The 24,670-nt window shown below is 45.6% G+C and overlaps 1 protein-coding gene and 1 long non-coding RNA gene across 5 annotated transcripts in view; one reads left to right on the forward strand and one right to left on the reverse strand.

Moving 5' to 3' along the window:
* The window catches only part of LOC311527295, a 34,056-nt gene extending 25,162 nt beyond the window's left edge, over positions 1 to 8,894 (reverse strand). For 2 of the 3 annotated variants that reach the window (XR_014713302.1, XR_014713303.1), the window contains exons 1-2: positions 8,805 to 8,893; positions 5,594 to 5,703 (exon numbers count right to left, since the gene is read on the reverse strand). This is a non-coding gene — a long non-coding RNA (uncharacterized lncRNA). Of the gene's footprint in view, positions 1 to 5,593; positions 5,704 to 8,804 lie in introns of all 3 variants that reach the window. The other variant, XR_014713301.1, reaches the window with a different exon arrangement.
* On the forward strand, positions 7,991 to 11,701 carry SOCS1 (suppressor of cytokine signaling 1). Of its 2 annotated transcripts, none has more exons than XM_084641116.1 (2): positions 7,991 to 8,774; positions 10,794 to 11,701. In XM_084641116.1, the coding sequence occupies exon 2, from the start codon at positions 10,869 to 10,871 to the stop codon at positions 11,490 to 11,492; it is 624 nt and encodes a 207-aa protein (XP_084497242.1). In that variant the 5' UTR covers positions 7,991 to 8,774; positions 10,794 to 10,868; the 3' UTR covers positions 11,493 to 11,701. The 2 variants fall into 2 exon arrangements, with proteins under 2 accessions (XP_084497242.1, XP_084497243.1); XM_084641117.1 differs by lacking the exon at positions 7,991 to 8,774 and adding an exon at positions 8,873 to 9,005.
* Positions 11,702 to 24,670: the final 12,969 nt, after the last annotated feature.

The following is a 24,670-nucleotide window of genomic DNA, read 5'->3' on the forward strand; positions in this document are numbered from 1 at the left end:
GATTTGGCTGAGTTTATAGGAAGACAGGACTTGCCAGACTGGCTCAGACCCATTCTCCAGCCAGTCCAGTATCCTGTCTCTGTCACTGGCCAGCACCCAGCTGCTCCCTAGGAAGCAGCAAACCCCCTTCTAATGAACAATTATGGAATAACCTGCCCAAAGGCAGCATTCTGGCCCAGACCCTCAAAAGTATTTAGGTTCCTGCCATTGATTTCAGTAGCAGTTAGGAAGCTGAATATCTCTGAGGACCTAGCCCCTGCTAACACCAGTTAGTCGTCGCCTTAGGCCCTGAAGCATGACAGTGTATAGCTTTGAAACATTTTGGCTGTTTTTTTCAGTGTCTAAGGGAGGGAGATGCCCAAGTCTCTTCAAATCCCAGGGGCTAGTTCACATAACACAGGCTCCCCTGAAGAGAACAGCCTTTCATTCTGTCAAATGCCACTGTGGCTAGCCTCATTATCCATAGATACGTCTAATTTTTTTTTAATCTTCCTAAAGCCTTGGCTTCAATGGGCAAGAGCAATACAGATTTATGTGGTGAAGACTGAGGGGGTGGAGGTGGGGAAATCTACAGGAAGCTTTATCTGCAGAACACCACAAATTCTAACTTTAGGCATAAGTTACTCTTTCCATATAGACTGGCTAGCCCTTATCTGGCTATAAGTGCTATCCCCCCAGGGCCTTGATAAAGATTCACACCACTACAAACTAGAAAAGGAGTACTTGTGGCACCTTAGCGACAAACAAATTTATTTGAGCATAAGCTTTCGTGAGCTACAGCTCACTTCATCGGATGCATACAGTAGCTCACGAAAGCTTATGCTCAAATAAATTTGTTAATCTCTAAGGTGCCACAAGTACTCCTTTTCTTTTTGCGGATACAGACTGACATGGCTGCTACTCTGAAACCACTACAAACTGTGTTTCTGTTCTTTGAGTAAGAAGACTTACCCATTCAGCAACATCTCTGCCATTAGGACACTAACAAAGGCTTGATTCTCCACTCTCTCACATCTGGCGTGGTCACTTATGTATGTGGAAAGTGATTAATTTTTACAATCATTTTCATCTGGGCAAAGATCTGAGGCAGACAGTGGACAATCTGGCCTTGCGAGTCAAAATTAAAGCTGGACTCATCAGGCTGCTTTTTGCTTGGGTTGCTGTGGTCAGATGTAGTCAAATGACTGGAATATGAGGATAAATATGGGAATGGCTAGCCACATGAAAGTTGCCATCTTTCACCAGTGCAGCATATAAATGCTTCACACTTTGATGGTAATAGTTAGTTAAGGAGGATGAGGAAGGTTCGCACCTTTCTTGGAGCTACTGGTTTCCGTGCATGTGGAGGCAGACTCCAAAAATAGTGTGGTGTTTGATTTACATACACAATCAAAAGAGCTCAGATTTCAGGCGTTTCATTTTAAATGAAACTGTAGATTTGAGAGAAGAAAAGAATAAATTAAAAGAAAGGAAGGCTGGTCTTGCGGTTAAGGGGCTAGCTAGTGGCTCTGTAACCTGACTTCCCTTGGGTTCAAGTCCCAGCTATTTTACAGATCCCCCAAGTGGGACTTTAGTCTGTGTGTTTTGGTTCCTCATCTGTAAAATGGGAACAATAATACTGTCTTGTCAATTTTGATGATGAACTCATTGGGACAGTGACTCTCTGTACAGAGTTTAGCACAATGGTGTCCCAATCTCAACTGAGATTTCTAAGGACTACCTTAACACTAACATGTCTCATAATAATAAGTGACCCTATTTATTTGGATTGCTCTTTTCTGGAAATTGCAATGATCAGAGTGCAGGAAAGAACATTTTAATTAATCAGTCTAGTGTCTTCTGATACTGCCTGCAGAAATAACACTCTTACGCTGATTTCCCTTTAACATAATTTTCAGTGCTGGTTGCCTATTTGGTACCACCAGGTCCACAGGAGAACAATACTTCACACACACCTTGCCCCAATAATTCATTAAGCCTCACAATATTTCAGTCAGGGTCTGGTTGAGCTCCCCAAAATAGGTGACTGAACTAGAATAAGGTGCTGAATTATTTTCAATTAGCCAAATTGTCCTCTCTGTGGGGATCAGTACCTGTTGGTCCATCGGGGATGGCGTGCACAAGGAGGAATTTATCCCCCCTGAACCTTCCCATACCAGCATCCTGGGCAGATCTGCTCCCCCAACCACCCTCCTCACACCAGCATCCCAGGAAATCCTCCCTCAGCCCCAGCTTGGGGGAGTCCTGCCCACCCACCAATCTGCTGCAGCAGGGGAGCCCAGCTGCAGACTCTTAAGCAATTGGTTTATGATTCCAAGTTTGTCTTTGCAAGAAACAGGGCTGGGGACCTTGATTTAAAATGAAAGCTGAATTTGTCCTTTGCAGGGACCAAAGGGACTTGGTTAAACAAGGGCTCCAGCATGGGTCCAATGCATCAGTGCTAGATACCTAGGGACAGGGAAGAAGGGGTCACTGTATAAATCCTCCCACTCCTCTTTCCACCACCTGCCCACTGACATTAATGAGACTATTAACACTGAATAAGGTGAGCAGGATTTGTCCCTCCAGCGTTATGCAGTAGAAATGACACTTGCTGTATTCCCAACCCCAAATGTTCAAAAACCATGAGTCAGGCTCACCAAAAATCACGAGACTGTCTTTAAAATCATTAGATTACATAATAGATTTGGTGTTCTTTTTATTTGCTGTCTGCTTTTTGAGCCTTTACAGCGCACTGGGGTCACATTTTGAAGCTTTTTCCATAGATGCAAGTGCTAGAAATGTACTTTTTCTTTAAGAATGAAGGCTGAAATCATCACTTGACTCCAGGAGTTGGGGCTTTAAGGAAAACAATAATTATCATGAGACTCATGACAAAACCATCAGAGCTGGCAACACTAGTTTGAATAAGGAAGAGAGGAGTTTTGAACAGGCTGATAAGGAAGCAGCTGTTCACCAGACAGGATGGATTCTAAGGAGAGCCTAGTGCATCTCAGAATATGACAGAGAAATACCCCATGAGAAACGTAATAAAACACAGATCAGAAACATACAAATTGCCAGGCACACTTCAAGTTCTAGGGGATCCTGCTGCAGTAATATGAAGCCTGGTTTGTTCATTTCAGTGCAGGTCTGTAAATCTGTATCAGCTGTTTATGTATACTACTGCCCTCTAGTGGCTGTTTCTCAAATGTGGCCACCATGGCCACATGCGGCCACCAGGGGGTTTCTCTGCAGCCATGACAGCTTCCTAGGCAGTGATTTGGTGGGGGGGAGCGGGGAAGGGGCAGGGGCAGCAAAGCATTGGCCCTTCCCACTCCTTCCCTGTTGCTTCTGGATGCGCCACTCTGCATGTCTCTGGAGACAGGTGAGGCATACCGCTGAAGGATCAAAGTGAGTTCTCTACTAGGGTGGGGCAGGGATGAGGGGCTTAGTGGGGCTTGGAGTGGCGGGGATTTAGGGAGCCTGGCTGCAGACTGGTTTCAGAGTAGCAGCCGTGTTAGTCTGTATCCGCAAAAAGGAGTACTTGTGGCACCTTAGAGACTAAAATTTACTTGAGCATAAGCTTTCGTGAGCTACAGCTCACTTCACCGGATGCATTCATACTATGGCTCCAGCCACGGGGCTACAGATACCAACCCCTGGCTGCGTGGTGGCAGTGGGCTCCGATCCCCGTCTCTGACCACGTAGTACCAACTCCAAATCTCGCCTGCGGCCGCAGACCCCAAGTGCTGACCCCAGTCCATGCGCTCCAACCCCCAGCCCCATCTGCTGGCTAGCAACTATGAGCGGCAGCAGCTGCCGGTCCTGGGTGCAGATCCCTGATGCTAGCCTTGGGCTCCGGCAGGTGCTGGCTCTGGATGCCAAACCCTAGCCCATGCAGTGGCGCAGATCCCAAGCGCCAGCCCCAAAGTGCGGTGGCAGTCAAACCCCAGCCGCATGCTCTAACCCCCAGCCTTGGCCCCTGACCCCAGGCACTGTTCCTGGAGGTTGACCCTGGGTTCCGGCAGGTGCTGGCCATATGTAATGATGCCCAGGCACCAGCTCTGGGTGCAGATCCCCAGCCCTGGTTATGCAGCAGTGGGCATCAACCCCAGGCTCCGGTGGGTGCTGGCCCAGGACACAGACTCCTAGCTCTGGCTGAGCAGCAGTGGGCGCACACCCCAAGTCCCGACCCCCAGCCCCAGTCAGACAGCAGCAGATGCTGGTTCCAGGTACCAACTCCCAACTGCATGGCAGTGGGTGCTGACCCCTGGCCAAGTAACTGCAGGCACCAACCCTGAGCTCCAGTGGGTGCTGGCCTAGGGCACAGAGCCCCAAACCCAGGCGCCAACCCATACCTCTGACCATGAGGTGGCAGTGGTGGTGGCAGGGCCCCGCATCCAGCCTTCCTGGCCTGCACTGCCTCACCCCTCCATCCAAGTCTTAACTTGCCAGGAATTGCTGTGAAAAGTGATATTAACAAACGTACAAATATCACTTTTCATAGCATTATTTTAATTATTGAGTCTGCAATAGAAATCCCTACATAAATAAATTGCAATGAACTGGATGTGTATACATGCATATTCATTTGTTTTTCCTAAAATTAATTATTTTAGGGAAAAGTGACAGTGCGGCCACCAGCAAGAGTTGATGGCATACTCTGAAGCCACCAAAAAATTTGTTGCGAGAACCCCGGCTCTAGTGGGTGAAATATGACTTTGTCCACTCCAGCAGGCCAAACCCTCTCATGAGCATCCCCTCTACTCCTCTCTCCAACGACAAGATTCCGGTAGTCTGTTTTTCATTTTAAATATCTGGTCACCTTCTGTGGGAGGGAAAGAGTGAGTGGGGGAAGAGGTGATGGAACAAAGGAATGAGGAATGATGGAGGGATCCTGGGGGGCAGGGGTGATTAAAGGAATGAGGATCCCCAGGAATTCTAAAGAGCATGGAGGGTGAGGTGGCATGACCATTTCCATGGCCACTCTGCCCATTTTGACAGGTTAAAGAGTAGCAGCTGTGTTAGTTTGTATTCGCAAAAAGAAAAGGAGTACTTGTGGCACCTGCCCATTTTGTAATGTTTCCTCCATCCAGAGTGGAATAGTCCCCCTACAACACTTTGTCAGGAAGGAATAATCTCCATCCAGTTTTAATAGCTCTTCACTATACAAAATGAATATCATCCACCACAGGCTGTCACATAGGAGAGTATCATCAACTATTTGGAGGGCACCACAGGGTCTCTGACTACCTTCCCTCAAGGCTATCAGGGTATAGCTGTGATCACCTAAGGCTGCTGCCAACCTTCACAGGAAGCAGCTCTCTGTGGCTTTCACAATGTCCAAGCCTGTACACTCACTCATGTCACTTCCTCCCACTTAGGGTGACCAGATTTCCCAATTTTATAGGCACAGTCCCGATATTTGGGGCTTTTTCTTATATAGGCACCTATTACCCACCCCATCCCGATTTTTCACATTTGCTATCTGGTCACCCTACTCCCACTTGAGTGACCAGCAGTTCTGTTGCTTCTTTCACCCAGCTCTGACCCACAGCTACCAACTATGACCTCCACATTCCCTCCTGCTGAGCCACGAGATCTGAATTACCTTTTTGGGCAGTCCTGCTTGTTTCCCTCCTGGAGAGACCTTTGCCTGCTGTTCTACCAGTGCCTGATGATGTACCTACACACACACACCAGAGATTTTTCCCCTGCAGTCTGCAACAGAAAAAACACACAGCAGCTAAGCAGCTGTCCCCTCCCTCTCACCTGATCTTTTTTGCCTATAGCTAGCTGCATGTAGCTTTTATATCAATTGGAAGATGCTTGTAACATTTTCCTCTTACGCTGCACGATGGCTGCAATGCAAAAGCTTCCCCATACCTGAGGGGAAATTAGAAGCAACACTCCAACTCCATGCTCCAGAGAGGTACATGGTTATGTGGATACGGCATTGGCTAGGACTCAGGAGATCTGAGCTCTACTACTCACCTATTGTATGACCCTGGGGCTGGGCAAGTCACTTCACATCTCTTTGCCCTCATGTCCTTTGTCTGCCTGGTCTAATTAGACTGTTAGCTCTTTGGTACAGGGACCATGTCTTACTATATAGGTTCATACAGCACCTAGCACAATACTGGTTGGGGACTCTAGATGCAACCATAATAAAAATAAAAGATAATTCTCAGCGACAGTCACCCAATAGATCAGCTTAGTTGTGATGACTGTGCTCACTGCAGCTAAGAAAACAATGCAAACCAATTTCCACTAACATATATCCAAATTCAAAAGAAAATTTCAGTTCACCATGTTCCTGATACTTTTGCATTCACTTTCCACAAGTATTAACGCACTTGCGCTTCACTAACATGAATATTCATTAAAAGCAAATATGAAGCTCAATTACTCAGAAATTCTTTGGAAGAGGATGATTTGAATATTTAATTACAATACATAAAATTCATACTGAGTTGGTTTGTTATATCTGCCATCCAAATAGGGAACAAAACCACCAGGAGCCTCTTTAGGTAACTAAGGCCCAGATCCTAAAAGATAATTATTTCAGGTGGAGTTAGGTGCCTAAATGCCTTTCAAGATCAAGGTCTAAATACCACAGCGTGAATCTCCAAGTTTAACACTGAATTCTTTGCTAGGCATGACATCACCATCACATTAGTCCTGCCTGTGATGGGGATGGACTTTGAAAGGAATATTTACACTCAGAACAAGCGGAAAACACATTCCCTTAAATTGATCCCAGACTAGGAATTTGTGGGTGACAGCAGCACCCTTCTGTCAGATAGAAACCATACATTTGTATGGTCCCAGAAAACCACAGCTACCATTAAGGGGGAAAAAAATCTCACTCCTGCAATTGCTCCCAACAGGTAACAGCCACCTCAGAACACCAGGCACCTCTTTCATCCATTGCATACATCCCAAAGCACGTGCACTTTGCAGGCATGAAAGATCACTGTTTATTCATTCTATGCTCATAGAGTAAGTGCTCTATTTTGTGGTGAATGTGCTCTAGTTTTCATACCTACCAAAGATGTTAAAACTCTGCTTTAAGTGCAAAACTCAACCCAAATCTTCAGCATAGAGAACTGGTGTCTCCATAATTTCTACCTCTCATTGTACAAAGCCACAAAACATATGGGAGAAACAAGTTGTACCCTGAAGGAATGGCAGTCAAATGCTTGTGTTTTCCTTGCTTTCATAAAAGCTAACCATTGGCTGACTCAGTTTCTCTGTGAGACCCTGGGTGAGCTGGCATTTCTGACATGGTTAGGTTTAAAATAAACAAAAGTATCCTTACCATTTAAACAGGTGCTGTTTAGTAACTTAAAAAAGCTCCTGCTCAGGGTGAACTCAAGTTCAGCCGAGCCTGCTCAGGGAACAGACATACTTTGGCATAGTTTAGGGCAAATAGCCAAAGCAAGGTTTCAAAGAGGATTTCCAAATCTCCTATTGGAGTCAGAGAAAACTACCCCAGGTTCGCCATTGTATTCCTTATTATACCCATATTTGCCTGATTGCTTCACATTTTGGGATGCCATTTAACACATTACTTTTACTAATTAACTAACAATGGACACTGCTAATCACCAAGGCATCCATGTTGACCAGCTACCTTTGAGTAGCCCTCTACCCTTACGCTAGAAGTTCCACCCCAGCTTGTTGCTCTTGTTTTCTTGGCTTCTGCTCCTTGTGCTCGCCCCAGTAAATTCATAGCCTGCACCAGCTGCCTAGCCCTCACCTCACTACACCTCTCTATTACCGTCCCACCACCCTTCCCCCTTCCTCAGTTTCCCCAACATTTTAGCCACCTCTCACTGGCGACTGGTAGCCCTGTTTGCCCAGAGCCACGAGGCAACCGGGTGGGCGGCGGAAGAGGCGAGCCCCCCAAATCTCCATTACCGAGCAAGAGGCTGAGTGACGGCTAGAGGCTTAGGATGCATAATCAAGCTACCCAGGAGCCCTCCCTGCGCAGCGCCGCTCACAAGCGGGGGCCGGCCGCGGCCGCTTCCAGCAGGGCTCCGGACTGGAGGCTGACCGGGGAAGGGGAGCTAGGTAGCGCTCCGCGCCCCCACAGCCCCGGTCCCCCCGCGGCTCTCCGGGGACGGGGGGCGCTCGCGTGCGCCGCCCACCCTCACCCCGTATCCCCTGGAGCGCGCCAGGAGCCGGGCTACCAGCGGCCGCGCCCCAGCGCAGCCCGCCTGGCGCTGCTGTTCCGGGGAAGGGGCGGGGCGGGCTGCTCGGGGCCCGCTTTGAGCTCGCGCCAGCCAGCCAGGATTCCTTGGAACTGGCCCTCGCGGCGCCCGGGAAGCGAAACCAATGGGGGCCGACCGGCCGCCCGCCCCTCCCGCGCCCGGCCGCCCGCCGGAGCCTCGGCACTCCTGCGCCGCAGCCGCCTGACGCAGATGGAAAGTGAAAGTGAGCGGCTCGTGGCCAGGCCACGTGTTTTCTGCGAATCTAGCCGGAGAGGGTGGAGCCGCCGGGGCCGGGGAGCGGAGCCCGAGCCATAAAACTGCGGGGCGATGAGCGCAGGCAGAGCAGTCCGGCTCCAGCGCGCCGCGCAGCCTCTGGCAGGCTGGGATTGCTACAGGCGCTAGGCAGGACTCGCGGGCAGATTATGGTTGTGCTATTCCTAGGGCCAGGCCTACGAGTGCACCACTGCCGCGCGGGGGCTACGGGCTTGCAAGGCGGCCGTGCTCGCAGCTCGGGTTTATGGTGCCCTAAGCCCGTGCAAGGAGCAGAGCTGATCCCCGCGGCTCAGGGCAGAGAAGGTAAGGGGCGCTGTCTTTGTAAGCCATTACCAGGGCCGTCCCGAGCGGGCTTCCACGCGCAGCCTTTGGTGTCCCTTAGCCTGGAGCGCAGCGAGCCCTAGTCCGCTTCCAGCCTTAGAAGCGTTCAAGGAGTTTCCAAGCGCGGCGAATGATCTTTGGTCCTTACGCAAGAACTCACGAGCCTGCACAACGCTGGGGTTTTTAAAGAGCTAAAGATCGGTGGAATATAAGGTAGCAGAATCATAATAATACTGCCCATCGTTGAGTCTCTAGCTAACGCCTTGCTTGCCAAAAGGACTCCCGAGCCGTTTGCGAAGTGTCTATCCTGCGGCATCCTTGAAAAGTAGTTACCTCTGGGGTGGAGCGCAGCGGCGAACTGACAGACCAGCATTAGCTGGGCCGGGATGGGGAAAACTTTGGCCAAGGAGACAAGGGCGAAACTTCTGCTCGTAGGAAAAACTGCCTTGGGACCTTGCAGTGAGGCACAGGAAAGCCGCTATGTTTTCAAGCTTACTGGCAGTGAAGTGCATAGAACTCTTTATGTACATCCCCCTTTCCCCCAAAAAGAGAGAATGTTTTCTTTCTCCTGGAGGTGAATGGTTTACTCTAGAGAACCTTATTGTTTTAAACGAAAAGCTTCAGAGTGCCTTGCTTTTTTTTTTTAAACTTTGAATACTAAATAACGATCCTCACCCAATGATTAGAAAAGCTGACATCAGTTTCTTTCATGTGCCATACAAGGAAAACCTGCCCATACTTCGCTTGTTTTAAGTGATCTGCTAATGTCAGGAATTTATTATTGCTATTTCAGTCAGTAAAATGATCTAAACTAAACTAAAATGTCCAACTGTTGCATTCACAGAGACAGGAATCCAGCTAAGTGCTGTCTCTTCATCTACGTTGGCATGTTGCTGTGTACTTGTGAGACAGCTGGGGGGATTCATTTCTGAGAATGTTGAGAGAGCTTGAGGCAATCTGCCAGTGCTGATCTATAACTGACTAGAGGGATAAATTCTAAAATCTATGCTTTCCAGTAAGGTCAAGGCAGCCAGCAGAGATGTATTGAACCATGCTGTCGGGTTAGACATTTGAGGCCACACAAATTGCTGGTACAACAATGCTTATTTCTAAAGACTTACTTGAGGGATGAATTTGGCCCTTGGTGCTGAAAGATATATCAATAGGAAGCAATTTAGATAGGGCCACTTAAAGTGCATGCAATACAAAAAAGAGAGAGAGGAATAATGCTTTAAGGGTTCATAGAGGTTGCTTTGTGTAGACATAGTGAGGTGGTAACATTGCTATCCCCCGGGAGGGAGCAAGGGGTGGGAAATGGACTTCTATGGCTGCTTCTCCAGTTTATTGAAGAATGGAGAGTAGATTTAGAATTATGAGTAAATTGGCAGTGTTAAACTGCACTGCCAATCATGTTTGAATATCACAATGCCACCTATTCATTTCAGCCAGTTCCATCCAGTTTCTGGGGATTTGTACCCAGCTGCAGAGTTTACCTTTCCTTTAGCCATTTTTTTTTTCCACATAATGCAACGAACAATACAGTCTGAGCCCAGACATCTATATCTGGGAAATGGGAGAGGGAAGTGAGCAAATCAGTAGTTTTATTCTAAGTGGTTTTATGCAAGATTAAGGAATTGATGGAGAAGGATACACAGAAAGTAATGTTTGAAAAAAGAGATTCCCATCAGTCAACTCTATCCAGAATCTGATGCATTTCTATGACTAATAATAGGAAAACCACATCATTTGTAACTGTTTCCCTGGCTGAATACTTCTGACCTTCAGATGTTTCAAGAGCAATGGATTGCTAACCTAGCCAGAAAGTGATGCTGTTAATCAGTTGTTGCTGGGTGTAAATTTGCAGAGTAAAGGCTTTATTTTATAAGGGAGCAGAGAGGTGTGAATGGAAGATTGTCATTAATTTACACAGATTGAGGGCCCCTCTCTCCCTCTTCCTTCCCTGCGGATCTAATTTTTTTTTTTTTTTTTTTTTAATTTCAGAATAGCCGCTGGAGAGCTGCACTGCCCTGGCCACTGACGCTATGGAAGACCGCATCCGCTGGTCTAGTCTATAGGATGGTAGCGCACAGTAAGGTGGCAGCAGATAATGCAGTTGCAGCAGACCCGAGATGTCGACTTGAGCCTCCAGCAAGGGATCATTCTCGGCCTAGAGGTTACCATGGCCCGGCTCGGTCCAACAATGGGCAGGCGCAGAGCGACACACACTTCCGAACTTTCCGCTCGCAGGCAGATTTCAGTAGCATCACCCGAGCGAGCGCCCTGCTGGATGCATGTGGCTTCTACTGGGGTCCACTGACTGTCAGCGCGGCCCACGAGAAGCTGAAATCTGAGCCTGAGGGCACTTTCCTCATCAGGGACAGCAGACAAAAAAATTGCTTCTTTGCCATCAGTGTTAAGACTGTTACTGGGCCCACCAGCATCCGAATAAACTTCCAGGCTGGGCGTTTCAGCCTGGATGGCAGCAAGGAGAGTTTCGACTGTCTCTTTAAGCTACTGGAACATTATATAAGCTCCCCAAGGAAGGTGCTGGTCACCCCACTACGCAAAGTCCGTTTACGGCCATTGCAGGAGCTCTGCCGGAAAAGCATTGTGGCAACATTCGGGAGAGAGAATTTAAACCACATCCCTCTCAATCCAGTTTTAAAGGACTACCTGAAATCCTTCCCATTTCAGATATAAATGCAGCATTAACTGTGTGCATGTGTGTGTGAGAGAGAGAGAGATGTGTGAAGACATCTGGGTTTTTTAATCTATTTGGGAGTGACCAAATTTATTTTTGTAGCAATTTACTGTATTTTGTGATGGAACCTGAACACTTGACTTCTTATGTTTACACAAACTGTTTGCACAAACCCAGGGTTTTTAAACCCTGGCATTATTTTTCTGCTGGGCAGAATATTCTATTTTATAATATTTCTAATGAAAATAATGTAATAAACTTTATTGTGAAAGTTTTTAAAAAATAGCATCTCTGGTGTCTTTAGATTTCTGGGTTCTACTTTCTGATTGCTGTGTATCAGTTAGGAGTGACAATGGGCCAGGTCCTTAGCTAGGGTAAATCATAGTAATCCACGAAGTTGAAGTTTCACTGATTTTACCTCAACTGAGGAGCTGGTCCAGTAACATTGGTGCTGCCAGCAGACAAAGACAGACATGCTCTCTGTCCCAGGTACTATATAAAGAAACAGAAATGAGACTGAATACACTAAGGATGGGTCTGTGTTGGATCCTTCTACAGCTCCCCTATAAATCAATAGGAGCAGGGTACTGGAGTGTATGTGCTGAGATGCCTTATTTAATAAAAAGTGAGGTTTATGGAAGGATTTGAATATCTGTAGTCACCCTTCCCCATGTAGTAGTTAAGGACCAATCATTTCTAGTCCTCTATGTTCAAAGTTTAGGTGTTTTCCAGGGGAAAATTTAATATTGAGAAGGAAAGTGCAAGGGAGCTGAATAAATATACACTTTTTGCAAACCCCACCCCCAAAACCAAAACCTTGTTGAAACTGCCTCTGTACTATTTTTGTGCACGTTTTGTGAAGGAGTGATTCTATGACATCCCCTTGTCTGGGGTAATCATCAGACCTGGGCTTGTCTCATTTCTTTTAAAAGCTGCATACGCAATTCCAAGGCTGTAGACAAGAAGCTGCTGTCTTACACAACCAAATCACATGAATGTCAGTGAAGAAAATCAAACAGTGCAGAAATGACAGGTACTTCAGAAGGACATGAGCACTTTGTCACTATGAGGGGTGTGGGGCAGTGGTCCCTCTTTTAAGAAGTCATCCACATGAGATTTCCCCTAATCTTGTGCTTTCCCCAAATGTTCACACACTTCCTTGAAAATTAGAATTATGAAACTGTTTTAAAGAACAAAGTGAATCAGATAATTCAAAAGGTAGCATATTGCTATCCACAGCACTGGGATATATCATTATGGCTTTACACTGTTAATGAAGTAACTTTAGGGTTTGGAGGTTAAGAAACCTCTTACAGTGCTGTAATTCACCTTCTTTTTAGAAGTTAATGCCAGCTTGGGGACTTGGACTGTAATATAGGGTTCTTTATATTTAATACCAAATAGTATTTTAGCTTAAAGGTTAAGAATACCCAAAAGCAATTAAGGATCTGAAAGTACTGAAAAGGTGTAAGCTTAGAAAAATGTCAAATACACAAATATTTAACAGTATAGCAAGATTCCCTTAACACTGTCGCAGCTACTTTGCTAAAGCTGTTCTTTCAATTTGTACTCCTACACTGCATCTAGTCTCCCCTCCTGCAGCAGTGTTCCCATAGCTTGGGTTATCACACCCAAATTCTATTTAATTCTAAAGTTGTCACCAAAAGCAGAATTTTCCCACAGCAGCTGTGAGGAACATGTAAATTGGAGAAGTACTGATTAGCTTGTGATGTAGCAGAGGTGGTAAGCAACTCATGAACACAGTGTACTTTCAGAGGTTAAGGGCTTTGCTGAAAAAAATTCTTTGGAAGACAAATGCTGCCAAACAGGTTGGCAGCCAGCTGGGATTATTTTCTCCACAGATATTGTAGTGTCTCTTAACCCTTTAGGACCTCAATGTGTGATGCTTGCCTAATAATATGTGACAAAGGCCCATAAAACAAAGAAGCATGAAATTATGTAGGTGGGGCATTAGGGGGAGGTTCTTTATCCTGATTAAGCTCCTCTGATGTCAATTTGCGAAAGTAAAAAGAGAGCATGATAATAGACTGGTCTGGGATGAAGATAAATGGGGGTCTAAAATCACCTGCCCTGTAGTGAGGATGATATGGATTTAGGCTTTATCTTTCTCTTTGGCCTCTTTCTAAAAAAAGCTCTGTTTTCTTCATTTTAAAATTAATTTAGCAGGAATTTAGTCCATAAATGGAAAGGGGCTGTTTGAAGGCTCAAGGCAAAGAGTCAAAGCTGTGTTTAAAAGACATGGTGCTGTGCCTCTAAGAGGTGCAGTCCGGAGCATGCAATCCAAGGGGAGGGGGCAAAGGTAACTTGGCACCTCACAGTTCTGGGTTTCATCAGGGATTGCGGTATCCCTCAGCATAAAGTAGAACAGCAGGGGACCCCGTCTCTTAGAGCTCCTTTGGGTCACTCCACAGCAGCTGAGATTATGTGCTATGAGGATGCACCTCCAACTCCCAGAATGTTCTCTGAGCAGGCAGTTATAAGTGGGCCTACAGGGCTGTTTACATGTCAGCTGCATGCAGGAGCCGTGGAAAGAGCTTCGAGCCCAAAGTTTTTTGTTGCCCCTTGAACTGTGAAATCCCTTGTTTTCTGTTATGACTTTGATGGGGTTTTAGAAGTAATATTTTTAATTAATACCAATATTTTCCACAGCCAGCAATGGAAACACCACAGGTATATACTGAAACATTTCAAATAGTATCTTACAAACACCAAAATACAACTCAGTACATTACAAGCACAGTTACCTCCATGCGTCGGTTAGCTCTGTTCTCCCCACTCTGATTATACACTGCAGCTGTGGAGGTAGGATGAAGACAACAGTTAATCTGTAAAATGCTAGCAAAGAATTTGAACAGCACTCCCAGTTCTGCATTATCTGGGGAGGGTTGTAATATTTATCATGAGTAGGGAATAAGTGATTTTAAAACAGCATACTGCTTATGGGGATGTCTGTGGTCCCTGTGACCCTAAGAGTAGAGAGGAAACAAAGACTTTGAGGTGGATTGTTCATTTTACTATTGTTGATAGCCAAGTACCTGGAATTGTCTAATGCTGCTCAGTCATATGATACTAGTTGAATATTTGAGCCAATTATATATATTAGAGAGCCTCATTCTAGTGTTTCTGCATCTTTTTCACAACAAAAGCAGCCCTGTTTTCTTTCACAATAAGCTAATTTCCAGAGCTTGCTGCTGCAGCAAAAATATTGCATTAATCATCTGTATTCATTAACCATACAGCTGCCCAGAGAACCTAGTTAACTCAGCTAGATGGGTTTGCAGAGGCTCAATAGAAGAATCTTGAGTGACAAACATAGCCTCACCTGACTATGAAGCTGTGGTCTCACTAATCCTGTTATGTTTGAAGTCATTTACAAGAAGTGAGGCCTCAGCTGCAATGAGCAGTGAAGCTATATTCAACAGCCAGGCAAAAAGTGTCCCCCAGGGCAATCTACTGACCATATGTAGTCATCAATACTATTCACCCAGCCTGTACTAAATCCTCCAGTCAACAATATATCCACCTCCTGAACATTCTCTTTTAGACTCAGTACCATGTTTATCAGTGCCATGCATCCATTCAGTCCCTAAATCGTTTTCTGTCCTCTCTTTTATGATATCAGCCTTTTCAAGCTACTCATTTATTTATTCACTGTACAGTTATCTTTAAGGTAAAGTTTGCCTAAGAGCAGTTTAGTTCTGATTTATCTTAATTTCTTTAAATGCAGCTAAAATGCAAACCAGTTACTGCATATGGCATCTGCTGAACATTTCTAGGATGTTTCCTCTCACTGACCTCAGACCTTTTTCACTACAGTGGCCAAAGCATGGCTTTCCTGTGACTGTTACACTCCTCAAACACACACCAGAAATATTCACAGGTGTGACTTTCTGCACACCAGCATGTACCACAGCAGCCATATCACTTCCTTCCATTTACTCTTCTTGTCATCATGGGATAATGGAAATAGGCCAAACACAAACCAAAAGAGAGCACTGGTTAGGGACTCCATAGGATGTGCAAAGCAAAGCACCAGTTGCATAGGTGTTAATAAGCCAAAGCAGGAAATCTGGAACAACTGTAATGTAGAACCTTAATTTGCAAAGTAAATGAGTTACTCACATGCCCAAACTGTTTGCCCTTCTTCCCTGACACTGATGGTAAAATGTGCCATCTGTAGCTACTGATGTTACAAATGATAAGAATGATATGCTCAATTGTCCCAGAGCATAGTAAAGGAAGCAGCCTGCAATCTCTAGAGCTCAGATATGATATAGATCTGGTTTAAGCACCTGAATAGAACAGATCAAAAATAGCAGAGGCCATATGTTACTCAGTTTACTCAGTAGACCTTGATTACACCTGTGTTAGTAATGTAAGCAGGACTAAGCACCATCAACGTTCTACTATGATTTTAATATCAGTTATAGGCATGTTTTTCATAGATCCCATAACTGCACTGTCACATAGGTGGCTCCAGTCATCATCAGTCTATCACAAAAAAGCAGAAAGAATACTCGGGGCGGGGAGGGATAGCTCAGTGGTTTGAGCATTAGCCTGCTAAACCCAGGGTTGTGAGCTCAATCCTTGAGGGGGCCATTTAGGGATCTGGGGCAAAAGTTGGGGATTGGTCCTGCTTTTAGCAGGGGGTTGGACCAGATGACCTCCTCAGGTCCCTTCCAACCCTGATATTCTGTGATTCTCTCTGAATATCAGGGAATCGCTATTGCCTTCTCCACATTTATTTCTCCTGATGGGAAAGGCTTGCATTAAAAAGCATACAAATGAATTTCTTTTGTTCCCTGCTACTAACTGAATTGATGCGATTACTAAAATGTGCTAATTTTGTGCTGAATAAAATCCCCTGGCTAATGAGCTATTCTAGGAGATGTCCAGATTCCCCCCAGATACGTTTGTGGATGTAAAGTTCTGAATGAGTAGTTTCAAAAACAAAGGAACGTTCTTCACGTCATTATTGTTGTTAATAGCATTATTCTGTGCGCTTCCAAGCAGAGGCGCCTTATACCCTCACCTATTGCCAAGCCTTTATAGTTTCCTTTTACAGGAATATTAATGTAACCCTTCTGCCAGGCCAGGCTGATAGCAGCAAGGGCCAGGTTCAGTACACAGGGGTTCCCTCTCATCAAAGCAAATACAAAACTGGCTCGAGCCCCCACCCAGTGAACTGGGAAAATCTTACACACCCCCTGGGCGCCTCAAAGAGGCAATACTTCCCCTCTCCCAAGCACAGAGTCTCCCTGTAGCAGAGAATCTTTAATAACATGAGGTAAACGACATCAGCATTAAATTGGGGAAACACCACAACTAGTGTTCGTTAACCAAACCATGAGCAAAGACCCACCCCAGCAAATTGGGTCACATCCTTTCCCTCTGGTTCTTGAGTCCCAGAACCCAAACGTCTCTTGAGTCCAGCAATCCACAAATCACCCAAAGTTCAAAAAGTCCAGCCCCAGAGTTCAAAAGTTCATCTGCAGAATGTTGCTCCCCAGTTTGGCTAAAATGTGCCTGTGGGGGGGGGGAAAGAGGTAAGGGGCACCTTACATGTCCTGAAGCTGACTGCCCCACAGGGCTCCACTCCACCATGACCGGCTCCGCTCAGTGTCTCATGAACACTCCGCTGCCTCATGAACGGGCTCCACTCTGCGCAGCTCGCCTCACTGTCTCACAAACACTCCGCCAGCCTATCTACAAACAGCACCACTGCACTCTAGTTCTTCCGGCTCCCCACTACTTGACACAGTGCTCAGTGATTCCAGCTCATAGTAGTGGGAGCCTTAGTGCTGGTACACCATAAGGCCAAAGTGAATTCAGCACAGTACCTGTAGCAAGACTCTTAAGAGACCCAAAATTAGCTCTGACACTCCACAGTAGAGAGAGACAGAGGTGCAATGGGTGTTTCAGGCCCTTACAAAGGGGCCCACACTACCAGGTACAAATACCTGTCTCAAGCCTCTCTCAATTCCCAGAGTTTTGGAACCCATGTCCCTTGCCTAGAGAGTGCTACTTAGTTGATGGTGAGTCCCTCCATCATAACAAAAGGCCAAGTACAGTTCCAAGCACAGTTCCCATAATCAGGGTAATAACAATTTATTCTTTCTGCCCCAATAACAGAGACACTGGGGATCCCACAACAGCCAAAGTGACCATTTGGGCAGTTATGGCCTCATTCTAGGCGGGGTGGGTATGCCTATGCAAATGAGATCAGCCCCTGAAGTTCTTTTCCACAACTTGCCACACCTCACCACCAGATGTCAGGGTGGAGCTCATCCTGACTCTGCTTACGTCAACTTCATGCCTTTATGCTCCAGCACAACACTCATTCTTTTTAAGCCTGTTTTAGAATTTGTTAGGAGAAAGGGTCATTTGGTAAACATCTTAGTATCTTTGGTTACAGATGATTCCAATTTATACAGCCTGTTATAGTTGCCTGTGTTGAACACAAAGGGCCAGACTGTGCTTGCAACTTCCATTAGCGTAAATCCTGAGTCCACTGCCTTCAGTGGAGTTACCTGCGATGGACACCAGCGTAACCGAGAGCAAGGGCAGACCCAGAATATCTGTGCATTAGTACTAATAATATTTATATAGTTCTGTATAGTTCTTAGTGGGATCCATAGATCCTTCAGGTCTGATTCGCTGTTCCACTAAGGCCCTTTATTTTCACTTTAAGGCACTGTCCATAGATTTTCAAAGCCAGGAGGGACCATTTAGTCTGAATTTCTATATAAAACAGCCCATAGAACTTCACCCAGTAATTTCTGCTGTGGAAGAAATTATACTTCCCTGCTAAATTAGTGAACACTATCAAGCCCAATACTTTGGGGTTGAATTACAACATACCTTTTAGAAGACATCTTGATATGAAGGCTCCAAGCAGTGAAGAATTTGCCAGTTCCCGTGGAAAGCTTCCCCAATGATTAGTACACCCCGCTGTTTGAATGTTACGTCTTATTTCCAAACTGTGATGCGTGCCAGCCCACAGGCCCTTTTCTAACAGGAATTACAGTCAGAGTGGCACAAGGTAAGAAAGAACATAGCACAGTTTATGTGATTATAAGTGGAGTGCTTAATGGAATAAGCTGGGTTTTTGAAGAAGGTGATTGTATAGTAACAGGGAGTCTATTTCACATGCATATGCTGCTATGGAAGAAAGCATAAAGCTGGGAAAGGGTGGATGAAACAAACGGTGACTGGAGCATAGGGAGCAGGAGGGTTGTGGTATAGACACAATAGCTCTGGCAACAGAGAGCTAAGGGAAGGGATACAGCTGGGGGAAAGCATTAACATTTGTTTTTGAGAGTGCATAGAAAAAGTTTGAACTTAGCTGAATAAAAGGGGAAGCAACAGTGCAGAAATTCAAAGAGGTGGTACATGTGGTCAGAGTATTTAGGAAAGAAATATGATGTTGATGGAGACATGTGGCAGAGCTGGAGCAGGAATACCCAGGTGAGACCATGCGCAGGAACTGGGGAAAGCGTTAGTGCTATTTTACTCGTTCTCCACACCTGTGGGCTGGAGATCGGAGGCAAGGGTGGGTCAAAGAGCGGATAAGAGCAGAAAGCAGATGGTGGTAAGTTTTATCTCCTTACCTAAAGGATGGATTCAGAGTGTGGTGCACAGCAGGCGTGGTCTGCGTAAAGCTAGAGCAGTAAGCCATTTAAGACTGACTGAGTCACTCTGGTAACAGATGGGCAAGGCAAGGCAAGGCAAGGCAAGGCAAGGCATGGCATGACTATTGTTCTCTCTTTAGCAAAGCATGATGAGAGAGGGGAGGGGTCTGGAGCCTTTATAAATTAATCTCCTTTCACTCTCAGATGGCTGTAATTAAGATGGCATCAAGTGAGAGGGTAGTGTCTACTGGTAGCAAAACCTGTAGGGAACATAAGTAGGAAGCTCAGAGGCACTCACCTCTGGATAGCTTTTGGCCTTTAATTAGTCTGATACAGTAACAGGTTTCAGAGAGGTAGCTGTGTTAGTTGTTTTTTTCTGCTACTGTAGGATGTCTTGGAATTTCTATCATTTTGGGAAAGGGATCTCTGTGTTAGTTTATTTTTTGTCTCATGGTGTAATTAAACATTTTGGTTTTAAGAAAAACTGACTCTTTCTGTCTTCCTTTATCTCACCACTAGTTCAATGAGCAGAGTTATTTTGATCCTCCACAGCAAGTCAGGGAGAAGAATGCAGCAGTGAGGACACATAGCTAAGTGCATTCGCTAGCATATTGGTAGTAGGAATAGAGAGGAATGAATGAACTTCGCTGAGGATGCGGAGGAAACAGCAGCAGGATTTTGCAAGGGCCTGGATCTGAGAAGAGAAAGGGGGGAATCAGAGATGGCACTAATGTGATCAGCTTGAGTGATGGTGGTGCAGTCAGGGGGACCAGAGTGCAGGGGAGGAAGAGGTACTTTAAAAGAAAAGATCAAGATTTCAGTTTTAGATACAGTAAGCCAAATTCATGCCTGACAGATGTGGGATCAGCTCTCATAAAAGTCAAGAGTTGGTACAAGAAATGAAGCCAGACCTTTAATTTGAGTGCAATTTATCCATGTGGATTCAGAACAGAATGAAAGGTGAGCCGTGGATAGGTAGATGCGAGTCTTTGCCGTAGAAGCACCAGCTGAATTTGCGTGCAGCTTTTAATAGTTCAAAGCTCTCACAGGAATCTATAAAAACTGTTCCACCTTCTGTAGTGTTTTTACTGCAAACTAGAACTATTCCCTTTTCTTGGTGTGGCAGGTGCACTTGAGGTAGCACTGTCCAAGGATAGTCTTTTCCAACATTTTATGTATAACTAAAATATTAATCACACTCAACAGCAAGCTTATTGCTCCCTAGACCTTCCTGTATTATTCCAGAACATATGTTTGGGGTGATATCCTGACTCCATTGAGGTGAGTGCAAGCCTCCCATAGATTTGAATGGGGCCAGGATTTTACAACTAGCATTTTGGAGTTAAATCTATGGACTGTAGTTGTAACGAGGGTTTATTACCTTAACTGATGCCTTGCTAACTCACAGCTTGAGAATGACATAACAACCATTTCCTTACCAAATTATGCTGTTTAATTTAGATATTGTACACCCTACTATGATTAGCATGGATATGGGCAAGTGTTCCCAAGTCATTTATTCTGCCCTTCAGATTGAAACTGATCTTCACTATAATACACTTTCACCTTGACCAAACTGCCCTAAAGTCAACTTCCCTCTAGGAGAATATGATTGTTACTGGAAATTGAGTCAGACTGAGCTTTCAGGTAAGCTTCTTCCTGATTGGAAAGAGTTATTTTCCCAGTGCTCTTTCCCAGTTTGAAAACAAAGTTAACCTAAAAAAAATAAGCAAATGACCCAGATATGTCTAAAGCTCATCTATCTAGCTGTGTGTATGCGTGTGTGTGGGTGTGCACGTAAATGTACAGGATATCATGTGTATATATACTGCACACAGTATATTGCTATCTCTCTGGAGAATATACATGTGATGATGTGGTTTAAAGTTCTGATCTGGATGAGTTTGAGAGATTCTGAGACACATTATAATAAATCTCAGAAGAGCTGAATTAATGGGCAGAGTGTAGGTGAGGTGGTCAATAGTACCTGCTACATTCATTTACTACTTGGCTCTGCAATTTATTATGTGGATATTGCCTCTATTTGGTGGTGTGTATAATATTTTTATAATTGCATACAGAGTACACGACAAGATCTTCATTTTTAGTATCTTCAGTATAAAAACTTTTGGTATAGCTGAATTCATTTCACGTCTCCTTGTGAGAGATTCTCTTTATCTTATATTTTACTATGTCACCAATGTTATGACACAGAAAGGGAGTGACTGAGTAATGCAAATGCATACAATCAATTTGCCCTGCACGGTACAGTTTTGATATGGTAATTAATTTCAGAAGGGCTGAACATTGTAAATGCCAATCAATATTGTCCTTGTGCTTCTTGGAATTATGCTAAATGACTTCTAGCTCTGAATTTCTATCCCATTATAAAAAGTCTACAGGTGACAAGACAAGAAAGTTTATGCCTTAAATTGGACTTGTTAATATAGCTATGGGCATGGTTGACTGAAACACCGTAGGCCTCATACCTGAGTTCTCAGGATGTTCATAGCCACAAACATAGTGAGCACTGCATGTATTCCACCCTACTAGTTGTTAAGCTGAAGACTCCTTTCAAATCTTTTAAATACTCTGGATGTATCTCACTAGATTCTAGTATGGATGATGATGGCATGGGATTATTTCTGTCTGCATTCAATACACTTTCCCCAGCCTCCACTCCCACAAGTGAGTGTTCTGTGGGCTTTAATGACGGTTACCCTGTGACTCACATGCATTCCCCAGCGAAGGATAGAACTTTAAGGATCTCAAGATCTTTCTCGCAGGCTGGGCTTCCACAGGGGATTACAGCGATGAACTGCACAAAATGTTGAAGTCACTTGTGATGCTACTAATGATGTTTTGCATGTTGAGGCTAAGTAGGCTGCCAGCATGTGTTGTGTATTACATGTATATCCAAAATAACCACTCAAACAGCATGGCAGAGAGAGGCTGTGTAGTTCTGTTCATAGGGCAGTGGCCTGGGAGAGGCCTCAGTTCTGTTCTGACTCTGCCCCAGAACTGGTGTGTGAAACAAGTCACTTCTCTTCCTACCCTTTGCCTGTCTAGCCTATTTAGGCTGCATGTTTATATAGGACCTGGCACAATCTTGGAGTGCTCTAGGCCAGGGGGTCTCAAACATCATTGCTCTGTGACTCCCTTCTGACAACAAAAGTTACTACACGACCACAGGAGGTGGGACTGAAGACTGAGCCCACCCAAGCTCTGCTGCCCCAGGTGCGGGGGGTCAAAGCCAAAGCCTGAGTCCCACTGGCTCAGGCAGGGGGGCCTATAACTTCAGCCCTGCTGCCCAGGGCAGAAGCCCTCAGACTTTGGCTTTGCTGCCTGGTGGTGGGGCTCAGGCTTCGGCCCTGAGCCCCAGTAAGTCTAAGCCCCAGTGACCCCATTAAAATGAGGTCGTGATTCACTTTGGGGTCCTGACTCACAGTTTGAGAACTGCTGCTCTTGGCAGTACTGTAACACAAATAATATTGTACACATGCAGGCAGATGACATTTCTTTTGATGAGAATGCAAGCAGTGATAAACATGTTCAGTTGTGAGGGTTTTTTGTTGTGGTGACACTGATTCCCCCCCTTTCTACTTGCCCAATGGCCTCATTGCTGAAGCCACAGGAACTGCCCAAAATGCACTCAGAGAAACCTGGAGTGTTGGGATAGCCTCTGACTTACTGAAATCAGCTTGTAAAGTTTTGAACTTCCAAACCCTGTGCTTTCATTTCCTCCATGGGTTTAATGGGGTATCCTGCTTTACTCAGTTCCTAGTGGTGCTTTAGCACAGAAGTTCCCAGACTTTGTCATGCTGTGATCCCCTTTGGGTTCAACCCTGTGGGACTTGGGGGTCAGAAAACAACCCAACCTCCTCAGGTTTGGGTCAGGCCAACTCCCCTCCTCCTGCCCATGGGGTCAGCGTGGCAGCTGTGAGTCCCTGCTGCCACTTTGCTGCACTTCTCACTGTGCAGCACAAACTACAGCGAGGGGGGCAGTGGCTGGCAGGGACAGGGCATGCAACTATCTCTCACTGCACACATGGCACAACAAGGCAGCAGCGGCAGGGCACGCACGTCTCGCAGCCCCTCCAGTACCCTTTTGCACCCCCCAACCTGGCACTGGAAGTGGTGCTCCACAGTTCAGGAAACACTACTTTAATCCAAAATTGTTCAGAAAACACCTGGAGATCCTTGAGAGAAAGGTACTACAGAAGTGCAGAGAGTGAAGTACTGGAACATACTTTCTGACTGTGCTTTTATCTCAGAGGATTGGATGAAGCAGGACTTTCCCTATGAATGGAGTTGAATCAGGTGAAGGCTATTCATGTCAATTCTGTGACTTCATAGCAGCTGATAAGTGGTGTGGCTCTTTATTATACTTTGGAACTAATAAAAACAGGTTTAATCTTTCTTCCTGATAAGTGAGTACAGTTCACTTTGCATAATGCACACCAGATTTGTTCAGCTCGGTACTGGGAGCAGTGGTGGCTGTAGCACAGAGAGATGAAATGGAGGGGTTTTGTTATGTGGTAGCACAGGGCATAACCTTAGATTGGAAGATCATATTGACCTTCCAGCACGGACCAAGGAGGATTTACAGAGAATAATTGAGAAGGTAGGCCGGGAAAGCAGAAAATTCAGATTGAAGATCAGCAAAGAGAAGACCAGAAAAGATCAAACTTGGAGACAAAGAATTAGAATAAGTGGGAAAATCTGTGTATCCTGGAGGCCTAGTATCAAGGAATGGGAATTGTGGACGTGGCATAAAAAGAAGAATTTAACTAGCTGCGTCTGCATTTGAAGAACTCTGCAAGATCTTTTTTTTTTTTTTGAAGCTGAATAGAATTTTATTTGCATAACACTTACAAAAAATCACCAAAAAGGAAAAAACAAAACTATGCAACAAAACAAAAGCAAACACAAGGTATAACACAGCGGCCTTCAGGAGGGAGAAGTGTTCAGGCTAGCCTGGGCCCAGAGCGGGGGGGGCTTCCTTGACACTCATGGTCTTCCACCCTCCTGAGTTACCTGGTGGCCTAGAGCAGGGGGGCTTCCTCAACACTCGTGGTCTTCCACCCCCTCGAGTTACCTAGTGCCATGCCCAGTGTCACCGATTATTCCTCTCCTGAGAGAGCCCGACAAGATGGGCACGGGGTTGGGGGGACGTACACCCACGTGTGATAGGACCCCTCCTAGGTGACAGTGATGATGGTATCCACAGTGTCAATGGCTGGGGCTGGGGTCTCTCGCTCTTCCCCTCAATCAAAGGGTCAGACAGAGGGAACCAGACAGGGTCACCAAGCAGAGAACCTCAAACAGTGCCCACCGCTCCTCAAAGGTGTCAAGTGAGTCGGTGGACGCCGCCCAGAGGAACTCCGCCCGGATATGTGAAAGTACTGAGGATCGAAAAACGGCCCTACAGTCGCAGGACGCTTCATTGGCCAACTTCCTCTCTCTGGTTTTATAGATGGCTGTTTTAGCTAGGGCTAGGAGGAGGTTAACCAGGAGATCCCACG

The sequence above is a fragment of the Lepidochelys olivacea genome (genome assembly GCF_965140295.1).
Source record: "Lepidochelys olivacea isolate rLepOli2 genome assembly, chromosome: 10".
Taxonomy (NCBI): Eukaryota; Metazoa; Chordata; order Testudines; family Cheloniidae; genus Lepidochelys; species Lepidochelys olivacea.